At 47.8% G+C, this 21,464-nt stretch overlaps 1 protein-coding gene across 2 annotated transcripts in view; it reads left to right on the top strand.

Annotated features, from left to right (window-relative positions):
* EGFR (epidermal growth factor receptor) overlaps positions 1–21,464 on the top strand; it is a 215,269-nt gene that overhangs the window by 175,920 nt on the left and 17,885 nt on the right. For both annotated transcript variants that reach the window (XM_055557573.1, XM_055557575.1), the window contains 5 exons: positions 432–470; positions 2,444–2,585; positions 3,355–3,477; positions 4,096–4,194; positions 9,633–9,818. In XM_055557573.1, coding sequence (XP_055413548.1) covers positions 432–470; positions 2,444–2,585; positions 3,355–3,477; positions 4,096–4,194; positions 9,633–9,818 — 589 coding nt within the window. The remainder of the gene's footprint in view (positions 1–431; positions 471–2,443; positions 2,586–3,354; positions 3,478–4,095; positions 4,195–9,632; positions 9,819–21,464) is intronic.

Raw genomic sequence — 21,464 nt, 5'->3', positions numbered from 1 at the left:
CATCCCCATTTCCCTTCCCTGAGCTGCACGTTGTTACTTGTCTGCCCCCACCTTAATCAGTATGGCCCAGGAAATGGTTCTGATCTCGGCTTCCTCCACCTCCTGCCCACATGGATGTTCTAGAGCCAGCTATAAGGCATCTGAACCTCTGTCAAAAGTAAGACATGAAAACATTTCAATAACAAAGACCAGAGGCTGCCTACTCTGTTCAATCCCTATCACAAACTGGACACTCAAAACTACTTGCTGAGTGAATGAACAAATGAATAAATGCATGATAAACAAATGATTAAGCAATATTGAGACACATTGTGATTCTAATGATTTAAAAGTAATTTGACACATGTCACCTTATGATTTAATAAAAACTCTCCAAGAAAAAATGATAAATAAAATGATTGAAATGTGTCTTTACCTTTCATTTCCTACAGCTGTGAAGGGCCAGGTCTCGAAGGCTGTCCACCAAATGGGTAAGTGTGACACTTTGTGTGTAATGACCTGACCAGAACAACCAATAGTTCTGTGGGCAAGGGTAATGCTTTCTCACTTTTCCGACTCCCCTCTGCCCTGGCAGGTTCTCACTTCTCCCCAGGCCAAACTGGGCATTCCTAGCAGAACCCAGCCTGCCTGCATTACTGGCTGTGTCCCAGGGTTGGGAGAGTGACACAGGGCATCAGTGCCAGGCCTCTTCCACATAGAGCTGGCCGCACCACCTGGTGCTTCTCTTTCTATACAACCCGTCGTTGCTCCATGGCTCACAGTATTATTGGATGCTGCTTCTCTTCCAGCTTGTCTTCTCTTTCCTCGCTAGCCCAGTTGGCCCTCAACTTGTGTTTGAATGACCTTCCTGTTTGATGACAGAGGTCCAACTGTGGGGATTTCTCCCCTTACTTCCTTTTCTAAACACATGACTTCCTTCAGCATTTCAGTTGTAATATGTTTGCCATCATTGCCTGAAATGCTACACAGAGAAAAGCAGAATTGAGACTTTCTGTTCAGACTCATCAGGAAAGAATGATATTATCAATTAATAATATCTGTCATGGAATCAGAATTATATACAAGACACCCACCAAATACCCCCAAACACTAGCCAAATATCCAGGCACCTCTGCCATCTCTACTAAAGTTTACAAAACTCCTCCCCTCAACAACTCTCCTCAGCATCAGTCAGCTCAGTCTCTTGCCCAAGAATTAGCCAAGATAACCGATCCCTTCTACTATCAAGTGAAACATTAAAGACAAATAAGGAAGTTTCTCAAAGATAAAGGTCGCCTTTTATGCCCCTCTTCACTTGAGCCATGAGGCCACCAGCAAGCTTCATCCTCTCTTCATGCTGCAGTCAGTGTCTCAGCAATGAGGTTTTCCATCATATCCCCACCCTGAAACCAGTCAATGACCTTTGTTATATTCATTCTTTCAATTTGTTCTTCTCTTTTCACCCACCCTTACTATCCATGGAACATATACTCTGTACAAATTATTCCTTTTACCTTTCAATGGCCCCTTCAAAACAGTAAAAACCCATTAATTCAAACTACATTAACTAGGAGAATAGTATAACTCAAGACATGACTTTTGTATGTGCTAAGAAGAATGTGTTCTAAGTACTACTCACATAAAGTACATTTGACACTTAGGAGAAATCTGTAAGAATGCTGGCACATTTTTTGTGTGTAAATTGTGCTACTCATTATTCTTTAATATTCATTAACTGCCTGAAAATACAAAGTTTGCCAGAAGCTCAGATGGCACAGGTGCTTGAAAAACAATAGCTTTATAAAGATTCTAAATTCAGAATCTACTCATTCAGACAGTTCTTTCCCCAGTGAGTTTTGGGTGTTTGCTCTCCCCTGGTGGGGGAAGGGGTGGGGGGGGGGGGGGAGGCTGCAGAATGACCTCACTTATCTATGACAACTCTGCTCTCTGTGTGGAAATCCTGTCCCTGCCTTACCCCTCCACACATCCATACAGCACTTCACACGGTTCTCATCCCATGTTATAAGTCCAGGATCCCTCAAGCAGTCTCCACAGTTTTGAAAAGGTCCCTCCGTCCAGCCTGGCCAGCAGACATCACATGGGGAGGGTGTGCTTCTAGCGAGTGGAGACACCCAGGGGAGACACACAAATTCGTGCGGAAAGCGTGACTGACTCAGCGATTTTTCGAGTTATGTTCCCTTAATCAACAGACGACAACATACTCTTCATAGCGAGAAGTCCAAATGATACCCAGTTTAAAAATCCAAAAAGGCGGGGTGAGGAGGCTATTATACTGAAGAAAGTTGAAAGCCTGCCCTGGGAATATTAATCTGCCTCTCTTTCCCCTTGACAAGCTGTGCACTATCGCACTGAGACAGTTCTAAATGATGTCATAGCATCCACACACATGGCAAATATAGGACATGCCAACATGACAAACCAACCCCCCTTGTGTGTCCGCCAGGCCCAAGATCCCGTCCATTGCCACGGGCATCGTGGGCGGCCTGCTGCTGGTGTTGGTGCTGGCCCTGAGCGTCGGCCTCTTCATGCGCAGGCGCCACATCGTGCGCAAGCGCACACTGCGCCGGCTGCTGCAGGAGCGTGAGGTGAGCTGGGCGACCACCAGGCGGTGTCTTACAGATGAGATTGCATAACTGTGCTTTATTGTAATGAAAAAGCCAAGAGAATCTCTGAATGTCCAGTTATAAGCAAGTCCGTATACACTTTGGTACTTGTATTCAGTGACATGCAGCTGTTTCCAGGCAAGTCCTGCAGGCGGTTACCCAGCTGTGGTGCCCACCGCCCAGCTGGTTCTGCTCAGTGGTCGGCGAGGGAGAAGCTGGTGCACAGAGGCCCGTGAGTTGCTGTGAGCACAGGAGGTGTCAGTTTGTAAAATGCCACAGTTCCCACCAGTGACCAGTATTGTCTCTGACACCACGATTTCAGGAAAAGGTCTTCAGGTGGTATCTGTGACCATCCATGTGTCAAAGCCAGAGCCCCCAGGAGGAGGGACCCATAGCAACTTCAGCAGCATGGCTGTGCACGGCTCAGATGGGCTACCAAAATGACCATCACACAAGCTTGTCTTCCCCCCAAGCTTTCCTAGCCTGATCACAGAAACAGAAATTGCACTTATTGCCCAGGAGCTGTTCTGTTCAAGGTCACATGCTTTGGAGGATGTGGAAGGTGTCAGTCCCGGTTCCTTAGGTGTCTCTCACTAAGTTCCCTAGAACAGGTATCCCCGTCTAGGGAGTGAGTGGGGCAAGCTCTCTGGGCCAGAGCGTGAGCGTGCCTCCTGCCACATGGAGTCAGGAGCTGCCACCCCATCCCTGGGCCATGTAGGCAGGCATCAGCTCTTCCCCTTGTCTCTCACAGCTCGTGGAGCCTCTGACGCCCAGCGGAGAAGCTCCCAACCAAGCTCTCTTGAGGATCCTAAAGGAAACAGAATTCAAGAAGGTCAAGGTGCTGGGCTCAGGAGCGTTCGGCACCGTGTACAAGGTGAGCCTGAGGGCCTAGATCGAGTCTGGGCCCTCCTCTGCTGTGGTCCGTATCACAGTGCAGTGCTCTTTGTGTCACTGAGGGTTCAGGAAACTCCAGTATTTTTCTTAGGTTGTCTAGATGAAATCTTTTATAATCAGAGTGACAAGGAAGTGGTCCACTTGGGCACAGATGATTTCCTGGAGGACAGGATGAGTTTTCAGAGTATGGGTGGCACAAGTCAATCTGAAAGAGTGTGGCCTGTCCCCACAGGGCAGCATCCGAATAAAGCCCAGCTCAAAACAGCTTCCTCTTCATTTATTTTTTCTATGCCCTCTTTGCTTAGTCTAATCACAGTTAGGCCTAGACCCAGTATCTCAGAATTCGGTATACAATGACTCATACTGACTCTATAACTTACATGAGCTGAAGGGTTTTATCTAACTACTCTGATTCCTGGGACACAACAGCTAAAGAGCTGCTGAGCTGTCATGACTCCCAGCCTGGGTGGCCTTGGGTGCAGAGCTGTGCTTCCTCACCCTTTGGGGTATGGCCACTAATGACACCCAGCCAGGCCAGGAGCCACATCTTACATGTGTGACGACTGCCAGCCAATGACTTCTTCTCTCTTTGTTATAGGGACTCTGGATCCCAGAAGGCGAGAAGGTTAAAATTCCTGTAGCTATCAAGGAATTAAGAGAAGCCACATCTCCAAAAGCCAACAAGGAAATTCTTGATGTGAGTTTCTGCTTTGTTCTCTAGCTATCTGCAGGCCTGGACATCAGAAGCTACCTTTTCTTGTGGTTGGCAGCACATTTCTGTGTTGTGGACTTTCTCATCACCACATTCTAAATGGTCACTTTTCACTTTTGCTGTATTTTTTCCTTCTGGCTACACAGTTGGTATAATTCTCCCTCATAGAGATGACTCGCTCTTCTGTTCTCTTAATGCCCCCAAAAGAATGGGAACCTGTGGTCCCTGGGCATCCACCAGGGGCTGGTGGCTTCCCCCTGCCATCTCAGTGATGCCTCTGGCTGGCCTGTGGTACTATAGGTGTTGTGTTCAGCATGCCTTGGGAAAGAAACAGAGGCATGAGGCAGCCTGCTCAGGGTCACGAAGCTGGGTAGGTTTCTAGCACCAGGTTACTTCTGATTCTGAAATGAGTGTTCGTTTTCTTCCACCAAATATCTCATCTTTGAAATGGCTTTTTAAAGGTACCTAGGATTAACAATATCATGCTCCATAAACTCTATAATCTGTTCCTCACCTTCTGTACTTTTTCTCAAAATAATTTAAATGTTTCCAGCATCTGCTGAGTGCTATTTTATGGAGTCTTTGAAATACTTCATAAGGTTATTATTGTTACATGCTTTTACTTTACATTCTGCTGAACTTTTCCCGGCTTCCTTTGGACCCTCACTAGCCAGTGAGGGCTCTGCATGGTCTTAGAAAGAGGCTGGAAGAAGGAGGAGCCAGCCTGGCGTTGGGCAGAACCTACTTCAGGCAGAAGCTCGGGAAGCTCTGAGGGCTGCAGCCTTGTGGGCCCGGCTAACAGCATCGCCACCACTTGCTGTGGGTGGATGTGGGTTTTTCTTGCTCTTTTCCCAAAGCAGAGCCAGTAAAAGAAGAGGTGCAGGGGCTCAGCAGTGAGTTAGGAGAACAGTCAATGAAAAAGAAAGTGACTGCCTTTACTGACTCAGAAATAGTTCATCTTGCAGCCAAGAAAGACAAAGGTCAAATGTAATATTTCGCCACTCATATCTAACCGACAGAATAATATGGTAAGCAAAGCAAACAGGCCTTTTTAAAAATGTGTTCAGGCACTGAGCTTCCCAAGAGGAAATCCTCTCCATCTGCATTTCTCCAGGCAGCCTTCCCTCCTTTCATTTTGCAGCAGGGAAGTCCCACTGCAGTATTTTCTTTGTGAAGGATGAATTATTAACACAGTGCAACAGGAAATCTCACACACTGTTGATATGCTTATCAAGCCAAGTTATCGTTCATTTTAGCAGTTTACAAATTAATGAGTCTGTTAATATAATGTCAGTTCCTATTTACGTAACCATAAGAAGTGTAACAAGCAAGCCATTTGTGAAGTCTCTTCACTTCCAACCTCTAGCTCCTTGTCCTACACAGTTAAAAAGAAAATATTTTAGCAGAATTTGCTTCCTTAATTCACTTTTTACTCATTCAAGACATTCTAATAACTTTCACAAAATGTGAATTTTGACAATATTCTCTTTGCAGAGTAAGGGCAATTTTGAAGATAGTAGCAATACTTTGGGAAAGAAGTAGTTCCGCTGAAAAGGACCCTCCAGAACCCCTAAACTGGAGGAAATCTGCTTTCATGGGGCAGGGGTAGGGTAGAAAATAGAGAAAGTAAAGACTTAGAAAAAGTGTTTAAAGCCCTGTTTGCCTCTTGCCCTGTCTCTGGGCTCCTCTCCTTCTCTCCCTGTGGCCCATTCCTGCTTTCTTCTTTCTGCTCTGACACCCACCCTGTGGCTGTTCTGGGAGAGGACAGCAGCCTGAGGCCTTGGTTTGCTTGTCCTGAAGCTCCGTCTGCCCCACAAACACGGAGCCACTCTCGTTGGGTGGTGCTGCCATGGGGAACCCCTAAGGAAAGGGAAAACTAAAGCAAAGGCGGTTTCAACAGTGAGTTAAAGGGCAAGTTAATCCTGTGACCAGGCTGCCCAGGGGGCTGAGTGGGCTTGGCTCACACGCACTTGTAAATGGCTCCAGCTTCCCATGGTTTTACTCCCCTACTCAGGCCAGCACTAAAGTCCAGCACACATGCCCTCAACCCCGGGTGCACGGTGCCATCAGTGGTGGCTTAGGTACTGGGAAGCTTCAAAAGCATTCTTAAAGCTGGGCATATGCCTCTCCTGAAGGAGTTTAATGTTTAGTGAAATCCCCTTTCCCCAGTCCTTAACATGAACTAGTTCACAAATGAGGGAGACACGCAAGAAAGAAGGCCCAAACAATGATTTCGACAACTGGACAAAATAATAGATTTTCAAGGTCGACAAGCCTCAGAGGCTCTGCTGCCACGTGACTCTGACCTCAGCCTTGGGAGCCTCTGAGCATGGGTTCTGCCTGCCAGGCTCCAGATTGATCAGAGATGGTGAGGAATACCAAGCATTCTTGCTGTAGGTCACAGAGCACCTTTGAGATTCCAAGATAAACAGTTAAGAACAAATCTCATGTTAACTCCTGCACACACTGAATAGGACACGTGACTGGACAGCATCCCCATTGAGCTCAGGCTTAGATGTGCAGAAGGGACACCCTAGCTCTGGTGCTGTACCAGATTTTAATAGGAGCTAGGACCTGGCAGGGCTCCAGGCTCTGTGTGGCCCGACACCCACACCCGTGCTCCACTCCCTGAGCCCTGGGTCAGCTCCTCACGGCCCACAGCAGATGGGCTGCTCAGACTGCTCTGCTCTGCAGATTTTTCTCCCCTCTGAAGCGAGTACAATATGTTTCCAAATCTCAACCAGATCTTGAGAAAATAGAAACAGCCAGAGGATTACTTTGGTGTTATGGTTGTACAGTTTCCCAGACTCGGGAGAGAGATGTGATTTCTGCTTTTCTGGCAATCACATGGCCTATTAATTTTCTCGTAGACTTTCTAGTTTAAATTTAGGATGGGCACAGAAACAGCATGCAGAAGAGATTCATATATGTGCTCTGTGTTATAAGGTCTAGGGCTTTCACTCAGCAAGTCTTCCCTGGTCTGTGGGGTTAATCAGTAGCAGGGAGGATGGCTGAGGGGCCCCAGAGGCCAGCGGCCTGGGGTGGGAAGACTCTAGTGGGCCCAGTCCTGACAAGAAGTGTGATCTTAGTCATGGTTCACTGGGTCTCAATTTCCTCTTCAGACAAATAGTAGCTTCAGGAGGAACCACTTGCCTGCCTTCTCCAGTCCTAAATTTTTATCAGTTGTTGTTGTTGTTTAGTTCCTAAGTTGTGTCTGACTGTTTATGACCCCATGGACAGCAGCACAGCCCTTCACCATCTCCCCACGTTGGCTCAAACTCCGGTCCACTGTGTCAGTAATGCCATCCAACCATCTCATCCTCTGTCGTCCCCTTCTCCTCCTGCCCTCAATCTTTCCCAGCATCAGGGTCTTTTCAAATGAGTCAACTCTACACATCAGGTGGCCAAAGTATTGGAACTTCAGCATCAGTCCTTCCAATGAATATGCAGGGTTGATTTCCTTTAGGATTGACTGGTTGATCTCCTTGCAGTCCAAGGGACTCTGAAGAGTCTTCTCCAGCACCATAATTCGAAAGCATCAGTAGCTTTTTATCAGTAGCCCTCTGAAAAATGAAGAACTGTCTGAATGTCCATAATATTAAATATCTACTCTGCTCTTTAACATTGTGATGCTGCGTTTACAACCAGAGAAGGGCCGCCTGCCCATGAAGGTGGGGTACCACCCACTCAGGGTGCTTGTTCTAAAACAAGTAGCAGAGCTGCAGTCTCTCTTGTTAGTGAAAGCAACAGGGTCTCTGATTTGTGTGATTTCAGTGTCATTCAGCTGTGATGTTTCTAAGGTATTTCTAGAGGTGTGTTGGGCAGCACGGAAGCACCACAGGAGAACAGGTGTTGGGGAGAGGGAGACACTAAACAAGCTCCCCCTCCCTGCAGCTCACACAGCACACCCGCTGGGATGGGTCCAAGAATCAGCATTTCTGGCAATCTGGCCAGCAGCACTGAGCCTGCTGCCCTGAGCGAACAACTGCAAGAAGCCAGGAAAGTTTAGCTTAGATGGAAGTCAGAGGCCCTCAGAGGAGGGGTCAGTCAGGGAAAGCGGAGGTCAAGGGGCATTCTGGACAAAGCCCCTGGTGGGGGCGAGTATTGGAGAGCAGTGAGCGGGTGGAGCAGCAAGGCCTGTGGGAGGAGAGGCCCAGGGAGGCGTGGGGGCCTCCCCAGAATGGTGAGGCCCAGGCAAGGTTACTACAGATGCTGCTGTTCAGGACACTGAGGACGCTTGTGTTTCAGACTCTGCATTCGCCCCAGTCCCTCCACCCATCTGCTCTGTCCCCACTGTCTGCTCCTGAGGCACAGCTCCTGGCAGCCCCCTCAGGTACCTTCGCCTCCCAGGCTGTGTTGGCTCCTGCACAGGGAGCCCAGCCCCGACCATATCAATGGGCAGAGCGAGAAAGGCACCTCTGAACTTTCTCTTGGAGACGAGGTGGTCCCTTTTGTGTCTGTATAAAAAGTCAGCATCCTTGTACTCTAAAGGGAAAGAGATTGAGTTTATTGGTAGAAATTTAGGATTCCCTAATTCTTAGACGAAAACGAGGCCCAGCTATGCGCTTGGTTTACATGAAGTCAGCTTCCTCCAGCCAAGGATAGCAGAAGAGTTAAAATGAAATCCGTAGTCGTGAGTCTGTGTCAGGCCTCTGCCCTGGCCACCTCTGAGTCAGCAGGGGTAGAGTTGGGGGAAGTGGTTTTCCTTTCCCAAAACTGCGGCCAGCAACACAGACCACCTCTTAAGAGATGAATCCTGGGTCACCCACAGCGTCTGCGATCCCTGCAGGTGTAATGCCTCTCTCCGTTTCAGAGCCGGCGCATGCACACAGAAAGGCCTTCTTTCTCCGCTGTGTGTGGTGGAAGTGCCTGTGGTCCCAGCAGTGTTGATGGCGGGGTGGTGGATGGGGGGCTCCTCCTCTGCCTGCCACAGAGGAGGAGAAGTGAGGACTGACCTCCCAGAGCTCTCACCATCACCTCGATGCCCGTGGTGAGGGTTCCTTAGTCAGTGGCCAGGTCATCATCAGGATGTGGGTTGCCACCTGCCCCAACAGCGTTTTAAACTGAGGCGTCTTTGGCTCTTGAGGCGGAGGTCCTTGTAATGACTCAGCATCGTCCAAACTTGGGGACATCAGGTCTTGTTTTCACCCAGCACTTTGCCAGTGGCGAGCACTGCTGGGGTCTCTCTGTGGTGCCGAATGCCACCTGCAGTCAGAGGGTGCCTACGCCCACCAGATGTCTGGTCACTGCTTGGCCTCACGTGGCAGAGATCCTGTGTGAACATCCACTGCTCTAGATGTTTCATGCGCCCATTTCCACACTTAAACTCCAGTTGGGTTTTTAATCTAGGAAGGGTCTGCCTGCTTGGTCCCGTAGCCACGGCGGGGAGCCACGCTGACGTGCCTTCTCCTCTTCTCCTGCAGGAGGCCTACGTGATGGCCAGTGTGGACAACCCCCATGTGTGCCGCCTCCTGGGCATCTGCCTGACCTCCACCGTGCAGCTCATCACACAGCTCATGCCCTTCGGCTGCCTGCTGGACTACGTCCGCGAGCACAAGGACAACATCGGCTCCCAGTACCTGCTCAACTGGTGTGTGCAGATCGCAAAGGTAACTCGCAGGCAGCCAGTGCTGAGAGCCAGCAGGCAGGGCCACAAAGCAGACCCAGCAGCCACCTCTGCTTCTTGCTGTGCCCTCACCTCCTGGGCTGATGTGATCGTTAGAGGGAGCCCAAACAACAGTGGCAAGGGGCAAAAAACAACCACCAGGAAGTCAACAATTACATTCTCATCCTAGGAAAGCAGAGAGTTTGTCAGGAGGGATGTGTGTGTGTGTGTGTGTGTGTGTGTGTGTGCGCGCGCCTGTGTGCATGGACACAGCGTAGACTTTATTTTGGATTAAGTTGAATTGATTGTCTTTGGCATCAGATTAGTGCCTCTCCCACGCCACATTGAAAATCTGATTATTCAGCTACATTTGCACAGTTGAGTGCTCTCAGAATGGTTCATGTTAGTGTCTTATTTCCCTGGCATTCTTTTTGTTGAATACTATGGTAATTTGTAGCAGAGGATGAGGTATGGCTTTCATGCAGGCAGAACTGGTAACAAAACCAGCAAACCAGCGCACCTGAGGCTGTCAGGTGACAGAGTGCTGGGTGGACAGGCAGGTGCTGGCTCTGATGTGTGGTGGCAGGAGGTCAGCAGATGCTGCTTCTGCTTCTGAGGCCCCTCACATGTTCCGCTGTCAACAGGCTAGACCGAGGGAGGAGCCGGTGGGCCGGTGGGCAGGCAGTGACCAGGTGGCTACACTGTGAGCTGAAGCCAGGAGCTGAGCGGCAGGTATTTAGCTGCTCATATGGCCTCACAAAGACTTTCTTTCATCTCAGATCTCTCTTTCTTGATCACAGCACTGCATCAGTTATTTGCAGCCCAACTTGCTAATTCTGTTTCTTCTAACAGTGGGTATACCTTTCACTCAGTTGAATGAATGGAATCTGTGGATGAATCCTGCCCCGAACCCCTCATCCCTGGAGAGTGGTTATTAGCTGGAGGAGACCAGGGAGGCAGGGAGCCCCTCGTCTCCCAGCCCTGTCAAGTCCGGGTTGCTCCTCTCACCCAGCGCAGCAGTGCAGCTCAGTCCTGAGGATTTACAGTTCTCCCAGAATTGGGGGGCTCCACCAGGCTGTCAGGCAGCAGGCTGCCTCCTGGGAAAACAGGCAGCAGCACGACGCTCTTTTTCTGCTGCCACTGGGCTTACTGTCTCAGCCACAGCCCCGGAGGCTCCAGCACCCTAGGAGTGGGAGAGCGCCTTCTCAGAACCCCGCCCATCCCCCAGTGCTCCTGTCATTGTCACGGCCACAACCCTGGTTTCAAAACAGAGGGAACCACATGGGCACGCTAAACAATGGTCCTGACAGAGCTTGTGCTGTGGTCTCACGAAGATGCGGTAATTTCTGTGTCTGACTATGTTAGTCTCCTAGGGCTGCCACCAAAGATCGTGACAGACTTGGTGGCTTTCCACAGTGGAAACGTATTCTCTCACAGTTCTGGAGGTTGGAAGTCTAGAATCAAGATGTTAGCAGGGCCATGGCCCCTCTGAAGGCTTTAGGGGAGAATCCTTCCTCCCTTCCCCAGCTCTGGTGGCTCCAAGCATCCCCGGTTTGTACCAGCATCACTCCCATCTCTGCCCACATCTTCACGTGGCCTCCTTCCCTGGGTCTGAGTCCAGATCACCCTCTCTCTTATAAGGTACCAGTTCAGTTCAGTTGCTCAGTCGTCTCCAACTCTTTGTGACCCCATGAACTGCAGCACGCCAGGCCTCCCTGTCCATCACCAACTCCCAGAGTTCACTCAAACTCATGTCCATCGAGTCGGTGATGCCATCCAGCCGTCTCATCCTCTGTCGTCCCCTTCTCCTCCTGCCCCCAATCCCTCCCAGCATTAGAGTCTTTTCCAATGAGTCAACTCTTCCCATGAGGTGGCCAAAGTATTGGAGTTTCAGCTTTAGCATCATTCCTTCCAAAGAACACCCAGGACTGATCTCCTTTAGAATGGACTGGTTGGATCTCCTTGTAGTCCAAGGGACTCTCAAGAGTCTTCTCCAACATCACAGTTCAAAAGCATCAATTTTTCAGTGCTCAGCTTACTTCACAGTCCAACTCTCACATCCATACATGACTACTGGAAAAACCATAGCCTTGACTAGATGGACCTTTGTTGGCAAAGTAATGTCTCTGCTTTTTAATATGCTGTCTAGGTTTGTCATAACTTTCCTTCCAAGGAGTAAGCGTCTTTTAATTTCATGGCTGCAGTCACCATCTGCAGTGATTTTGGAGCCCAGAAAAATAAAGTCCGACACTGTTTCCACACTTTCACCATCTATTTCCCATGAAGTGATGGGACCAGATGCCATGATCTTAGTTTTCTGAATGTTGAGCTTTAAGCCAACTTTTTCACTCTCCTCTTTCACTTTCATCAAGAGGCTTTTTAGTTCCTCTTCACTTTCTGCCATAAGGGTGGTGTCATCTGCATATCTGAGGTTATTGATATTTCTCCTGGCAATCTTGATTCCAGCTTGTGCTTCTTCCAGCCCAGCGTTTCTCATGATGTACTCTGCATAGAAGTTAAATAAGCAGGGTGACAATATACAGCCTTGACGTACTCCTTTTCCTGTTTGGAACCAGTCTGTTGTTCCATGTCCGGTTCTAACTGTTGCTTCCTGACCTCCATATAGGTTTCTCAAGAGGCAGGTCAGGTGGTCTGGGATTCATCTCTTTCAGAATTTTCCACAGTTTATTGTGATCCACAATAAACTGTCAAAGGCTTTGGCATAGTAAAAGGTACCAGTCATTCCTAAATCCAGGATGATTTTGTCTCAAGATCTTTTAATTAGATCTGCAAAACCCTGTGTCTGAGCTCATATTCTGGGTTTCTGGGTAGATGTGAAATTTTGGAGGCCCTGTTCAGCCCAGTGTCTGATGTGGGGGAGGAGGTCATTAGCCTGCCATAGGTTTCACTTTATGTTTATAAAGTCTTTCCTGGAGATCTATTCATGTCCTGACCTCTAATCTCAGAAATTCTTCCTTAGTCTCCTCCCTGATAATCTGAAGCAGGAGAATCGCCAAAGTTATCCCCCTCCATTCCAGGCAGTCTCTGCTGCTACTGCTGCTAAGTCACTTCAGTCTTGTCCAACTCTGTGCGACCCCATGGACTGCAGCCCACCAGGCTCCTCTGTCCATGGGATTTTCCAGGCAAGAGTATTAGAGTGGGGTGCCATTGCCTTCTCCGCCAGGCAGTCTCTAGTACCTTGCTTAACTTGCTTTCCTTTTTTTTTAACCCTTTTTGCTTCCTGGGAAGATCTGGTTTATATACTTGTTTACTTGACACTGGGAGGGAGGTGAGCTCTGTTAGTTGTACCCTGACTGCTGCCCACATGGGACCAGGCGTCCAGAATGCTGCACAGCCGAGCTGTCTGCTCCTGCCTGATGGGTGAGCACAGCCCACCAGGTGCCCATGTGTTTAGCATTCTAATTATCTTGTGTCAATTTGCAGCTCCGCAAAAGTGAACTTTTATGTGAGGGGACACACAGCCTTGGCAAGTTCTGCCCCGTTACAGAACTGGGCATGTGACTCTGGGGGAGTCACAGCTCCGTTTTGGCTTTTACTAGGTGAGTTGTCTCATGGTAAAGAATCCACCTGCCAATGCAGGAGACATAAGAGACGTTGGTTCAATCCCTGGGTCAGGAAGATTCCCCTGGAAGAGGAGATGGCAACCCACTCCAGTATTCTTGCTTGAAGAATCCCATGAACAGAAGAGCCTGGCGGGCTATGATCCATCAGGTCACAAGGAGTTGAACACGACTTGGGGATGGAGCGGCAAGTTGTCTCCGAGGTTGAGACGAGACAGAGAAGACAGTCCACAGAGCCCCTGTGAAGCTCCCGCTCAAGCCCCAGGATGCATCCCATGCTCACTCCTCTGGCTTTTCCCTGCACTTTGACTGATTTAGGTTAGTGACTAAAATCTCAGCTGAAACATCACCATATTCTAGTTCTATATCTACTCTCTTTCCTTAGAGCAGCATCTCCTGTTTTTGTTCCTTTCTTATTCTTGAGGTTTTCCCCTTCTTTCTTTGGCAACTCCACATTCAGATCTGCTTGCCCACAGAGATTGTACAGATGGAAGCTTGTTTGACCCCAAAATCAGTCTTCTACAGCATGAGGAAGAGCAGATACCTGAGCATGCCAGTGCCCAGCACAGGACAAACGCAGCTCTGGCCCGACCCTGGTCAGCCCTGAGCTTCCAAGGTTCCGGAGTTGAGTCCCCAGGGCCTGAAAGTTTTCCTATGTGCTCTATATAATATTACTCAGAATTTCACTTTGTTATTTAAATCCACTGCTCTGCCTGTTGTACTCTGTTTAAGATCATTTTCCTCTGAAGTCCGTTCACGTTGCAGCTGTTGTTAACTTTTGTCTCTATGGCGCTGCTTTCTTTTTCAGCAGAGAAACCTCACCGGTGTGCTTGCACAGCTGTATCCGTGCAGCATCTATCCTGCCAGGATAGGAAAGCAATGGTCTCCTCACTTGTAAGGAGAGAAATTTGCTGTTGGGTTAGTTACTATTTACCTTTAGTATTAAACAGTTTTCTTGGTAAAACTTAGAAATGAAACTACCCAGAAACACTTAGTGGCTGACCAGAAACTAAACTTGCTGGCATTTTTGAAGTGGGATTTATTGACTTGTAAATGTCCTCACTGATTCACAAAGGCACAGGCTCTCTTGGGAAGTTTTCCAAACGTTGCTGACAAGTCAGACACTATTACACAGGTTTATTGTCCTCAATAAACTGGTAGGAAGACAAGTAAAATTATATCACCCAGGCACAAGGAAAAAGAAAAGAAGCAGAGGTGGCCTGGGAGGGGGATTCTTGTTGGGGTTTGGAGACCAGAGGCACCCTTCCATACAGGGGTAGACTAGACTCAGGTCTCAGAAGGCTGTGGTCCCATCCCCCACTCCGTGATCCCCCCTTCCTAAGCTCCCAGCTCATAAAGGTACACAGAGCTCTCACTCACGGGGAGTAACTTAGGTGCTTCAGAAAGTGTGTCCATTCTTTCTGGCTACTTAAACTAGCTAGTAAATTCCAAAATAATTAGATGGGATGATAATGTCATAAAATCCTAGAATCCAAAAGATGTGCTGGACTTCAATTTAGAGAACACTGCTGCCGTGCCAGGCTGTTCCTTGGAGCACCACAGAATGCATACTGCGAATCCTATGTAAATCAGCTCCCCAGGCTGATTCATTAGCTTTCTTTCACCTAACCTGGATTAAGATCTCACAGAAGTTAGTTTTCAGAGAGATAAGTTTCAGATCTTGACCAGGCCCCAGTGAGATTTGAAGGCAGCTGTTGGGGAAGGGGGATCCGGGGGAAAAGCTGTCAGAAAGAAACTGACCACAACTTTGTAAGCACCAGACTACGCCTAGTGCATTCTATAAGATGAGACTTGATAAGGATGAACTTCAAAAGGCATTCCATTCAAAGGACCCATTTCTTAAGCACACAGGACACTTAGTTCGGTCTCAGTTCATTTGAAAATGCCCCAGGTATTTTCACTGTTCACACATTTATAGGAGTTCTTAGGTCATGTGAACAGCTAAGAGAAGACCCATCCAGGTTAGGGGAGGAAGGTGGTCCTGCCTCTAACGGGAGTGAATGAAAATCGTGCTGGCAAAGGAGCGGTCATCCGTCACCCTCACTCGGCCTTCGTGTGGGAGATGCTGACCATCCCGAGCAGCTCCTGTGCACAGCCTCCTGTCCCGGCCCAGGGGACTCTGGCCTTTGCACCTAGGTCTGCTCCCCTTCCCCACACCACCCAGGTTTCCTGTTCTTCAGATCAGCACTCCTAAAGGTGAGGTTCCAGGCAGCCCCAGCCCCGCTGACTGACTGTGCAGCTTAAGGGTGGTGATTCAGCCTCCAGCCTCCATCCACGGGGCCAGAGAAGACTCCTCCTAAGAGCTGATTCACCTGCAAAGCACACACCTGCATAGCACCCCGAGGCACCAAACCACAGACAGGACAGAGACAAACAGCAGATCCAGTCATAGATATTTTCAGTTATTTGGATTTTTTTTTCATTCTTACATTGTTCCATAAAAGATTACAGTTGAATTTAACCTAAATGATCACTTTACATTATGTCCTTATAAAGCCAAAAGTTGCTGTACGATTAAAGCATATTCATCAGCTCTTAGACATTTCATTTAGTTTTTTCTTGAGCATTTATCTGTCAGTGTCCAGTATCATGAGAAATATATATATAATTAAGACAAAATTTCTTATCTCCCCAAACTTATGAACAGGTAAGGAAAACAGATCCATAGAGAGCTAATAGTACAGGAAGAAATGAGGGAGTCAGATCAGGAGAGGTGGGGACCAGACTCCCAGAGGCTGCTGTACAGGCCACATGGGGACCAGCAAAGTGGGCTCAGCCTGCCAGTCAAGCACCAGGTATGGGTACAGCAGTGGTGAGGCAGGTGCCCCACACCCTCTGGAGTCCTGGACGTGGCTCTGTTCCGTTGACGGGAGTGAGAGCCAGGCCCTGTCCTGGGAGTTGTCTGAGGGAGCAGTGGGCAGTGACGGAGAGACGCTGAGGGCTGCTGAGGAATGAGGGGCAGGACAGGAGGGGAGGGGATACCACCCAGGGACCTGCAACCCCAACATCATCATGAAAGCCAAGGCCACCATGCAGGTATTGGGGGCCATGGCAGCGGCCTAATTCAAGGTCATGTCAAAAAGGGTGGAGTAGAGAGGATGGATTTGACATCCAGGAGGAAATGATGACAATCACAGCAGTGATGGACCATTCTACTGGGTGCTGTCCTACGTGCTCCATAGGGATTAACTCATTTAATCCTCTGAGTAGCCTGTCTTACATGTGGAGAGAGTGAGGTAAGGGTGTTTAAGTAACATGCTAAGGTCTCAAGTATATAAGCAGCAAAACTAAGATTTGATCCCAGGCATCCTTGCTCCCACATCTGTGCTTTTCCCCAGCCCCTGATGTCACAGATCAGAGTGGAGCCCCCAGACCAGTGAGCCTAGCAGGTCTCCTGTCCCCGCCCAGCAGAAGCTTGGTGTCTGGAACAGGACAGTCTGACGCTTGCCTGCCTCTCCTGAGGGCAGGGCTCGGTGGTGTGGAGGCTGTGCTTCATTGAACTCTACCAGAGCCTTCTGCCTGCCCTCCACTTCCTATTTATGCCGTCTCCATAGTCCCCAGGTCACATCCCCCCTCTTGCCCACACGGTGGTTAAAAAAATCTGTTAGAAACGCAGCTCAGGTCTGCCTCTCCCTCTGGGCTCCTACTGAGAGCTCCAGGATGCTGCAGTGCCTGGGAAAGCCATCTGTGAATGTCAGACCCAACCCGGGCCTTCTTCTGTGAGTGTTGTGCCAGGAACATCTTCACATCCCTCATGGAGTGTCCACAGGTCTGTACCTTCAGGTCCCAGCGTGAAGGAGGCACTTCAGATCCCCTTTTAACCTCATGGTTGCAACATCCACCTTTGCTGTCCTATGTTAACTGACAAAATAAATATATTCCCTTAAACTGAAGTGAGGATCTCAGAGAAGAACCAGGAAAATGCATTTCCAAGAGGCCCCACGAGGCTTAAACACTGGTGTTGCTTCCTGCGGTTCTGTTTGGATTCTGAGAGTTCACGAGCAGTGTCAGGGCTCTTATCTTTGGTGCTGGTTAAAATCTTAACTGTGTGGGGCACTGAGATGGCCTTTCAAGCCCTCTGTGTTATGTGGGACAGAAACCAAGGAATAGAGTTTCATGTAAGTTCAAAGGAGCCTAATCTTATCCTGTAATTAGCTCTGACTTTTAAATCCCTCTGGCTGATTGGCTGTCTGCTCCAGAACACATAAACTGCTTTCTTCTCCCCTTTCCCAAGCCTTCTCTGAGAAAGCATTGCTCTGGTCCTTTAAAGATCTCAGGAGTAGGAGGAGGTGCCTTTCATTGTTATATTTACACAGCAGCAGATAGGAGTAGAGACCCCACAAGAGACTGGCCCAGACTTGCCCATGAGTGTCCAGGAGTCTCTGGTAGAGGCATGGGTTGGCGGTGGCCTGCTGCAGGGTCGGGAACACTGAGTGCTGCAGTTCATGCACAGGGCCTTTGGAAGGAGCCTTATCTTCATTACCTCCACCATAGTTTGGTCTCAGGTCAAACAACAGGGAGGGAACACAGCCCCACCCATCAACAGAAAATTGGATTAAAGATTTACTGAGCATGGCCCCGCCCATCAGAACAAGACCCAGTTTCCCTCACAGTCAGTCTCTCCCATCAGGAAGCTTCCATAAGTCTCTTATCCTTCTCCATCAGAGGGCAGACAGAATGAAAACCACAATCACAGAAAACTAATCAAAGTGATCACATGGACCACAGCCTTGTCTAACTCAATGAAACTATGAGCCATGCCATGAAGGACCACTCAAGACAGACGGGTCATGGTAGAGAGTTCTGACAAAATGTGGTCCACTGGAGAAGGGAATGGCAAACCACCTCAGTATTCTTGCCTTGAGAACCCCATGAACAGTATGGAAAGGCAAAAGATATGACACTGAAAGAACTCCCCAGATTGGTAGGTGCCCAATATGCTACTGGAGAAGAGTGGAGAAATAACCCCAGAAACAATGACGAGACGGAGCCAAAGCAAAGACAACGCCCAGTTGTGGATGATGTAACTGGGGATAGAAGAAAAGTCCCATGCTATAAAGAACAATATCGCCTAGGAACCTGGAATGTTAGGTCCATGAATCAAGACAAATTGGAAATGGTCAAATAGGAGATGGTAAGAGCGAACATTGAGATTTTAGGAATCAGTGAACTAAAATGGACTGGAATGGGTGAATTTAACTCAGATGACCTTTATATCTACTACTGTAGGTAAGAATCCCTTAGAAGAAATGGAGTAGCCCCCCCAGTCAACAAAAGAGTCCAAAATGCAGTACTTGGGTGTAATCTCAAAAATGACAGAATGATCTCTGTTCGTTTCCAAGGCAAACCATTCAGTATCACAGTAATCCAAGTCTATGGCCCAACGAGTAATGCTGAAGAAGCTGAAGTTGAATGGCTCTATGAACACCTACAAGAACTTCTAGAACTAACACCCAAAAAAGATGTCCTCTTCATTACATGAAACTGGAATTCAAAAACAGGAAGTCAAGAGATACCTGGAGTAACAGGCAAATTTGGCCTTAGAGTACAAAATGAAGCAGGTCAAAGGCTAACAGAGTTTTGCCAAGAAAATGCACTGCTCATAGCAAACACCTTCTTCCAACAACACAAGAGAAGACTCTACACATGGACATCACCAGATGGTCATACCAAAATCAGACTGATTTTATTCTTTGCAGCCAAAGATGGAGAAGCTGTATACAGTCAGCAAAAACAAGACCAGGAGCTGACTGTGGCTCAGATCATGAACTCCTTAATGCCAAATTCAGACTTAAATTGAAGAAAGGAGGGAAAACCACTGGACCATTCAGGTATGACCTAAATCAAATCCCTTATGATTATACAGTGGAAGGGACAAATACATTCCAGGAATTAGATGTGATAGACAGAGTGCCTGAAGAACTATGGACAGAGGTTTGTGACATTGTACAGGAGGCAGTGACCAAGACCATCCCCCCAAGAAAAAGAAATGCAACAAGGCAAATGGTTGTCTGAGGAGGCCTTACAAATAGCTGAGGAAAGAAGAGATGCTAAAGGCAAAGGAGAAAAGGAAAGGCATATACATTTGAATGCAGAGTTCCAAAGAATAGCAAGGAGAGATAAGAAAGCCTCCCTCAGTGATTAGTGCAAAGAAATTGAGGAAAACAATAGAAGGGGAAAGACTAGAGATCTCCTCAAGAAAATTAGAGATACCAAGGAAACATTTCATGCAAATATGGGCACAATAAAGGACAAAAATGATATGGACCTAACAGAAGCAGAAGATATTAAGAAGAGTGGCAAAAATATACAGAAGAACTATACAAAGAAAGATCTTCATGACCCAGATAACCATAACAGTGTGATCATGCACCTAGAGCCAGCCATCCTGGAATGCAAAGTCAAGTGGGCCTTAGGAAGCATCACTATGAACAAAGCTAGTGGAGGTGATGGGATTTCAGCTCATCTATTTCAAATTCTAAAAGATGATGCTGTTAAAGTGCTTCGCTCAATATGCCAGCAAATCTGGAAAACTCAGCAGTAGCCACAGGACTGGCAAAGGTCAGTTTTCATCACAATCCCACAGAAAGGCAATGCCAAAGAATGTTCTAACTATTGCACAATTGCACTCATCTCACATGCTAGCAAAGTAATGCTCAAAATTCTCCAAGCCAGGCTTCAACAGTACATGAACTTCCAGATGGAAGTTCAAGATGTTCAAGATGTTCAAGCTGGGTTTAGAAAAGGCCGAAGAACCAGAGATCAAATTGCCAACATCCGTGGGTCATTGAAAAAGCAAGTGAATTCCAGAAAAATATCTACTTCTGCTTTATTGACTGCGCCAAAACTTTTGACTGTGTGGATCACAGCAAACTGTGGAAAATTCTTCAAGAGATGGGAATACCAGACAACCTCACCTACCTCTTGAGAAATCTGTATGCAGGTCAAGAAACAACAGAACCAGACTGGAACAATAGACTAGTTCCAAATCGGGAAAGGAATACATCAAGGTTGTATATTGTCACTCTGCTTATTTAACTAGTATGCAGAGTACATCATGTGAAATGCCAGGCTGGATGAAGTACAAGCTGGAATCAAGATTTCCAGAGGAAATATCAAAAACCTCAGATACACAGATGACACCACCCTTATGGCAGAAAGTGAAGAAGAACTAAAGAGCCTCTTGATGAAAGTGAAAGAGGAGAGCAAAAAAGCTGGCTTCAAACTCAACATTAAGAAGACTAAGATCACGGCATCCAGTCCCATCACTTCATGGCAGATAGATGGGGAAACAATGGAAACAGTGAAAAATTTTATTTTGGGGGCTCTAAAATCACTGCAGATGGTGACTGCAGCCATGAAATTAAAAGTTGCTTGCTCCTTGGAAGAAAAGCTCTGACCAATCTAGACAGCGTATTAAAAAGCAGAGACATTACTTTGCCAACAAAGGTCCAACATAGTCAAAGCCATGGTTTTTCCAGTAGTCACGTATGGGTGTGAGAGTTGGACTGTAAAGAAAGCAGAGCAGCGAAGAATTGATGCTTTTGAACTGTGGTGTTGGAGAAGACTCGAGAGTCCTTTGGACTGAGAGGACATCCAACTAGTCCATCTTAAAGGAAATCAGTCCTAAATATTCATTGGAAGGACTGATGCTGAAGCTGAAACTCCTTTGGCCACCTGATAGGACCAGCTGACTCATTAAAAAGACCCTGATGCAGGCAAAGATTGAAGGCAGGAGGAGAAGGGGATGATAGAGGATGAGATGGTTGGATGGCATCATCGACTCGATGGACATGAGTTTGAGCAAGCTCCAGGAGTTGGTGATGGACAGAGAAGCCTGGCATGCTGCAATACATGGGGTCACAAAGATTCGGACACAACTGAGAAAGTGAACTGAACCAAATGCTAGGGTATTGGGATATTTTTTGGTATCTGGGCATCTGGCATTTGGCAGTCTCTGTGGTAGCAGCAAAGTTTCACTTGGAGACCCCAGCATGAAATTATGGACACAGTCCCAGTGGTGGCCTCAGAGCACTTGGTTTGTGTAG

This window comes from Bubalus kerabau, chromosome 20 (genome assembly GCF_029407905.1).
Source record: "Bubalus kerabau isolate K-KA32 ecotype Philippines breed swamp buffalo chromosome 20, PCC_UOA_SB_1v2, whole genome shotgun sequence".
Taxonomy (NCBI): domain Eukaryota; kingdom Metazoa; phylum Chordata; class Mammalia; order Artiodactyla; family Bovidae; genus Bubalus; species Bubalus kerabau.
Note: the sequence above shows the minus strand (reverse complement) of the source record. Positions and strands in the feature narration are given on the sequence as shown.